Source organism: Necator americanus, chromosome I, assembly GCF_031761385.1.
Source record: "Necator americanus strain Aroian chromosome I, whole genome shotgun sequence".
NCBI lineage: Eukaryota > Metazoa > Nematoda > Chromadorea > Rhabditida > Ancylostomatidae > Necator > Necator americanus.
The window spans coordinates 4,132,055-4,139,028 of NC_087371.1; the positions used below are offsets into that span (position 1 = coordinate 4,132,055).

Sequence of the window (6,974 nt, forward strand, 5' to 3'; positions counted from 1 at the left end):
ACATCAAATAACCTCCTTGGCGGCTCATTTCATGTTCATGCATCAGTTTTCGTTTTTTTCTTTTGTCTGATTTCTGTCATACTCATCAACCTTTGCACTGTTTTTTTTTAAATGAAATTTCTTATACTTTTAAGTTTTTATTAAACTGATTTCTGGATCTCTGCTTTTCTCTGCGTGCTTTTTTTGCGCATTAAGATTTGGGTTTCATTTTTGGGTGGGTGTAGTGTAGCGGTTGGAGGTTCCGCTTCTTGCACGCTCGATCGGAGGTTCGAATCCGCCCGAGTGCTCACCAAACCTTTCATCCATCCGGAGTCCATGAATTGACTTAGTAGATTTGTCCGTGAGGATAAAAAATTGATTGGACACATCAACTAGCACTTTATCCACTTTATCCTTTATCTGGTGAAGATAGAAAACTGCTTACTAAACAGTTTTGAGCGAAAGTAAGGCCTCAATGAATTTGCAGATGCAAATGTCTTAATTTTCTTTCAAACACTGTTTTTATTCGTTTCAACGTGGTGTTCGGCCGCGTCGTCATGTTGATTTGTGCGAGTCTCGGGCGAAGAATTCCGGCTTATTGTTCATCATACAAAGCCATGCAATGTTTCATGTAAGACTTCCTTGTGGATCTCCAGCTGAGAGAAGTATTTAGTGTTTAGCTTTGTAGAAAAAAAAATAAAGTAGTCACGGATGTCATGTAGAGCTTTTCTTTGACTTTTTTCTTGAGTGCTTGGTTTGACTTGAGTGCTTTCTGTTCTTTCCTGTTTATATTTATTTTATTTCTCCTTTTTCTTTTTATTATTATTTTTTAGTTCTTATTTTTCTCTATTTCTTCTATTTCCTGTTTTCTACTCTTTCCTATTCTTCGTGCGTCTCTTCAGTATTTCAACGTTCTTTGAAACAATGCGCTCCCAGATTTCTATTGTTCCATATCCTTGTGAATTTTCCACGTTTTTTCTTTTCTGCAGCAAATTTTGGAACTCTTTTCATTCTTTTTTCCCTGTTTATTTTATTTCAAACGTTCTCTTGTTTTAAAACCTCGCCATACGTTTGTCTATGTTTTCTAATAGCATGCCGTTTTCTGTTTTGTTGTTTTTCCCCGTTTCCCCATCTAAAAATCTCGTAGTTGCATTATTAAAAACATTTATTTAATTTTTTTTTCACAAAATTTCTTCACACGCGCTGATGCTGCACCGGAAAAAAAAAGAAACACACCTTTTCTTAGTCGGAACATTTTAGAAAAATTCTTTTAAATATAAGAAATCAATGCATATTTCTGTCTCATAGACCTAAAATTTCTCTTTGGACAACTTCTGGAAGAATCCAGCGCTATCATCGTCCTCGTTCAATCCTCGTTTAGCTTCCTATGTTCTCATTTCTTGTATAACGTTATGAGATTAATCTGTTGTTTACATCGAACATAATGTCATATTGTAAAGCTCATCATAAAGCTGAGCCGGCTCGATCCAGTATTATCGTTCGTTGCTTTTAAACATGACGGAGGATTCTTTATAAACAAAAGAGATTTTCGCATTAACATTTTATTTTAGCAATTTTTTTTTGAAAATTCAATTCTTTCTAAATGTTTGAGCATCCGCACGATATGTCCACCTTATTCCTTCATATTTTGATTTTGATGTTAAGAAGAAGAGAAAATGTTGGGGAATAATCGGAAAATAACAAAGGAAGGATTCATCCATAATTCATCATCTAATCATTAATGTTTCTGAGAGAGAGAGAGAGAGATTCCAACGCTTCTTCCGGGGAAATGGAAAATTTCTGATTAATAATCCGGTGTCTTGAAGTCAAGAAATTTGTAGTTTTAGCTAATAAGGTTCGAACTAGTTTTTGGCCGGAAAGGAAAGGGAGGCCAAGACTTGTCTCCATCGATCAACACATTATTTAAATGGAAGGAAAGGAGAAAGTAAGAGTAGTAGTAAGTGTAGTAAGAAAATGGTATAGTAATTAGGATGACTAATGTAAAAATCGGATTAATGAACTATATTACATATTTTCGAGAATTTTCTTTGATTTTTCACTTCGAATGTGCCCTTTTATCACGAATTCGTCCAAAAACACTTGTAAAAACTGAAAGGTGATTTTTTCGAAGAACGACAAACAAAGGCATTTGTTTCAATAATATAATATATTGTTCTAATAATAGGGATAATGATTTAGTATTCAGAAAGCGAATAATTCAGAGAGAGAGAGAGAGAGAGAGAGACATGCAAAGGAACTGAAGAAAAAAGCGAATGAGTTGCGATAACTGGCGAACACTTTTTTCTTTTGTTTGCTCATTGCTGAGAGAAATGGGCACACGGATGCACAAACAGTTTTTTTTTTCTTCAGAAAAACAGCCAGAAAAGACGTGTTGTATATCGTTTGATGAGATAAGAAGTATTAATCTTTCCCATTTCTGCAAGACTTCTTGCCGTTGTTATATCCTTTTAAATTTTCTATGTTTTTCTTTTCTCCAGCCGATCTTTAAACTCTTTCCATTGTTTTTTTTTTTGTGTTTGGCACACATCACGAAGTCATATTTTTTCCGTGCACAATTAGAATCCTATAGCAAGATGAATGCCGGGAAAGCTTCCTGCAACATTTCAGCAAGGTGGAGGAGAGACCCACGGATCTCCCTCACTAGAGGGATCACAGCCGGTTAGTCGCGAGGCTACGTGGCGCGTCCCCGGGTGGCGGATAGGGGGCTAATCGCGGACCAAAAGCGACCTTGCGCTTGCCCAGAGACGCAGGTGGATTCAGGGGATGGACTCCCTGTTTCTGCTGAGCCAGGACTGACTCATGACATCCTTGTATCCCGCACGTCGGTCCGGCCAAAAGCCTGTAATCAAGTGACTGGGAGGTGCAAGGGAGGCGGTTTGGAGTCGCCTCCAACAAATAAGCTCCACATGTCCACACCGGGAGAACGAAAGTTCTCCCAGAAACTCATGGGACTAGAGGCTTGCAACCTGCCCATGGGTTTTAAAATTTTTAAGCAAAACACAGTAATAGAAAAGAGTCTCCTGATTCCGGAGGAAAGCCTGGTACGGTAGCGCCAGGTAGGACTTGGTTGCAGGAGTCATGTAGGCTACCAAAACGGAAAAGGACTAGGATGGCGATCTGTACTTATAACGCACGTACGCTTGCATCGGAAGCGGCCATCGAAGATCTGATGATGCAAGCCAAGAAGATCAAGTACGACGTCATCGGACTGACCGAGACGAGACGACGTCACCCTCTCAACGCCGTATATGAAACTGGAGAAGAACTGTTCTTAGGAACATGCGACAGTAGAGGTGTTGGTGGAGTTGGCGTCCTCGTCAACACGAGTATGGCAAAGAACATCGACTCTTTTGAACAACTTACGACCCGAATCGGACGTCTGCGGATGAGAAGATGTGGCCCAATACCAGCTTTGACTATCTTCGTCGTTTACGCTCCAACATCAAGCTACGAAGAAGAAGAAGTCGAAGCTTTCTATATGGACCTGGAGAAGTTCTACCAAGAAGATCATGCCTTCTACAAGGTCATAGTTGGCGATTTCAACGCTAAGGTTGGCCCAAGAAGAACGCCGGAGGAACTTCACATCGGGACCCACGGCCTACAATGGAATGACCAGGGAGAGAGGCTCTCCGAGTTCATCATGACGACTAAGACCATCCATGGGAACTCGCAATTTCAGAAGCCCTCTTCTTTACGCTGGACGTGGGAGTCACCCGGTGGAGGGTACCGTAATGAAATAGACCACATCATCGTCAATAAAAGGTTCTGCCTGACGGACGTCGGTGTTGTACCAAAGTTCTATACGGGATCGGACCATCGCCTCCTCCGAGGAATATTTTCCTTCACAAGGAGAGCAGAGAAAGCCGCCAAGTTCAGAGAGAGAAATCCCAGGACTACCATCAACTGGGATCTCTTCGCTACGCTAGCCGGCTTTTGGGAAGATTCTGCAATGGACAACATCGACGAGGAATATGACCGGCTTGTCGAACACCTTCACGACTGCGCGAAGAAGGCTGAGAGTTTTAAAACCACCAAGAGGCGCCTGTCTCTTGAAACTCTTGAGCTGATACGCCAGCGTGGAGCAGCACGAGCCGCAGGGAACCAAGAACTCACGTCCGAGCTCGCAAGGCTTTGCCGAGAGGCGATAAAGGAAGACCTTAAAGAGAGAAGAGCAGAAGTGCTGGCTGAAGCTGCAGAGGCGGGGAAAAGCATCCGCTATGCCCGTCGAGACTTCGCCAGTCGCAAGACGAGGATGACTGCTCTCCGGAACCCAAAGGGAACAGCCATTGCATCGAGAAGGGGGATGGAGAAAATCATCTACGACTTCTACTCTGATCTCTTCGACAGCCATGTCCACTTGCCTCCTCACCATCTGAGGGAAGATGGACAAGTCATTCCAGAGGTTCTCCCGTCCGAAATACGACATGCTATCATGTCGGTAAGAAATCGTACGGCACCCGGTCCCGACAGAATAAGACCAGAACACCTGAAGAGCCTTCCGCCAGTACTCATCAACACCCTGGCGAGGCTCTTTACACGTTATCTGTCGGAATGCAAGGTTCCTAAACAGTGGAAGACCAGCAAGACCGTGTTGTTGTATAAAAAGGGAGATCCACATGACATCGGCAACTATCGCCCAATCTGCCTACTGTCCGTCATCTACAAGCTCTTTACAAGAGTAATCCTTAATAGGATTGAAAAAGTCTTGGATGAAGGACAGCCATGCGAGCAAGCAGGGTTTCGAAAAGGATTCAGCACGATTGACCACATTCACACTGTTTCGAAACTCATCGAGGTATCACGAGAGTACAAGATGCCGCTCTGTCTCACCTTCATCGACTTAAAGAAGGCTTTCGACTCGGTTGAGACGGAAGCGGTCGTGGAAGCCTTGGACAACCAAGGCGTCCCTACTCAATATATAAAGGTACTTCGAGAGTTGTATAGTAACTTCACGACCGGAATTTCGCCATTCTACAAGAACATCATCATTGACGTGAAGAGGGGGTCCGACAGGGTGATACAATTTCACCCAAAATATTCACAGCCACCCTCGAGAACGCAATGCGAAAGTTGGAATGGGACGACATGGGAGTGAAGGTTGATGGTCGGCAGCTACACCATTTGCGCTTTGCTGATGACATCGTACTGGTAACACCTAGCATCAGCCAAGCGGAACGAATGCTGACCGAATTCGACGAAACATGTGGATGCATCGGTCTTCAGCTGAATCTACAAAAGACGATGTTCATGCGGAACGGATGGGTCTCGGATGCCCCATTCACGCTCAACGGAACGAACATATCCGAATGCACCAGCTACGTTTATCTGGGTCGGGAACTGAACATGATGAACGACCTGACCCCCGAGCTGGGCAGGAGGAGACGAGCGGCTTGGGGAGCGTACAAGAGCATCGAGGATGTAGTGAAGAAGACCAGGAACACCCGGCTCCGTGCTCACCTCTTCAACACCACCGTACTTCCTGCTTTGACCTATGCTTCGGAAACCTGGGCATTTCGCAAGCAGGAAGAAAACGCGGTGAGCGTCATTGAACGCGCAATTGAGAGAGTGATGCTAGGAGTATCCCGTTTCACGCAAGTGAGGGACGGGATTCGAAGTTCTCTCCTACGTCAGCGATCGAGGATTAGAGACGCCGCCGCGTTTGCCAAGGAAAGTAAAATAAGGTGGGCCGGACACGTGATGCGCTTTGATGACAACCGTTGGACCAGAGCCGTGAGCGACTGGGTTCCCCGCGATATTAAGCGCACTACAGGAAGACCGCCGACCCGATGGTCAGATTTCTTCACGAAGTCCTTGAAAGAAAAATATGATGCTCTTCGTGTCCCACGCGAAAGGAGGAACCACTGGGCGACTCTGGCACGCGATCGGGACAAATGGAAGGATTACTGGCGCCCTCTCGACCAGTTCGAAGATCAACGGGAGTCAAGGTGATCAAGGTGATCAAGGAGGAGAGACATTATGAAACGAGTTGCAAAAACCATTCTGTTTTCCTCCATTGTTTTTTTTTTAGCTCCTGTGTTAAAATAACGTACTTCTTGGCTTAATTTCAACTCGGTAAATATCGAATACGTCAAACATTTGGAAACTGGTTAGACTTCTATTTTTTTTTATAAACAGCAAAAAAATAAATAAATGTGGTATTTGACGCGGCGCATAGCGATGCTCAACTGTTATATAGGTTTTATTTGCAATCTATACATTTTTGGTGGATTTTTATTGTGGCTAAGTATTAAATAAATAAATAAATAAATAAATAGTCAATTTTGGTAGAGAGTAATAATAGTGATAATAGTAATAGTAGTAGTATTTATAATAGTAGTAATGAAAATAATAGTAATAAATAGTAAACAACAATATTTAGTGATAAATAGTGATAATAATAAGTAATAATGGTGAAAATAATAATTAGCCGTAATAAATAATAATAACAAATGGTAGTAAATATTAATCAATACAGATGTAAGTGTAGTATAATAAGTGCTATTGTATACAATTGGTACTACATTTAATATCTATTAAATCCATTTTCGTCATGTCTTTTAAGGATTTTTCCAGGCGAGTGATAGATAAAATTTATAAAAAGAGAAAAAAAAAGAGAAATAAATTGCTTGCGACGTTGAGCAGTCCCGTTGAAATGCGCAGAAGTGGTCGAATCGTCGTTCATTTCGGTTAATGGGCGCGTATGTGGCCTAAATAATGACATGTGAGGTGTGGTAGTCGGATAACCTACGTTTTTTTTTTTTCTTTTCCCGAAAAAAAGCAGTTTCTGTAGGTGATGTAGAGAAAATTCTCCGGTCGTCGCTGTGTTTTTTTCTCTAAGAAAGTCCTTCAAAAATATCAATCTATAATTGATGATAATTTTTATGTAGCGTTGTTTTTTTTTGTACTTTTTCTCTTGGAGGCGGGAAATAATATCAACTACTCATTAGCAGTTTTTTTCTATCAACTACTGTCAC

At 42.1% G+C, this 6,974-nt stretch overlaps 1 protein-coding gene across 1 annotated transcript; it reads left to right on the forward strand.

Moving 5' to 3' along the window:
• Positions 1 to 3,109: 3,109 nt before the first annotated feature.
• RB195_004423 (uncharacterized protein) lies at positions 3,110 to 5,949 on the forward strand (the record flags this gene model as incomplete). Its single annotated transcript, XM_064182267.1, has 2 exons — positions 3,110 to 4,924; positions 5,014 to 5,949. 2 exons carry the CDS (start codon positions 3,110 to 3,112, stop codon positions 5,947 to 5,949), a joined length of 2,751 nt encoding a protein of 916 aa, XP_064033534.1.
• Between the last annotated feature and the right edge of the window lie 1,025 nt (positions 5,950 to 6,974).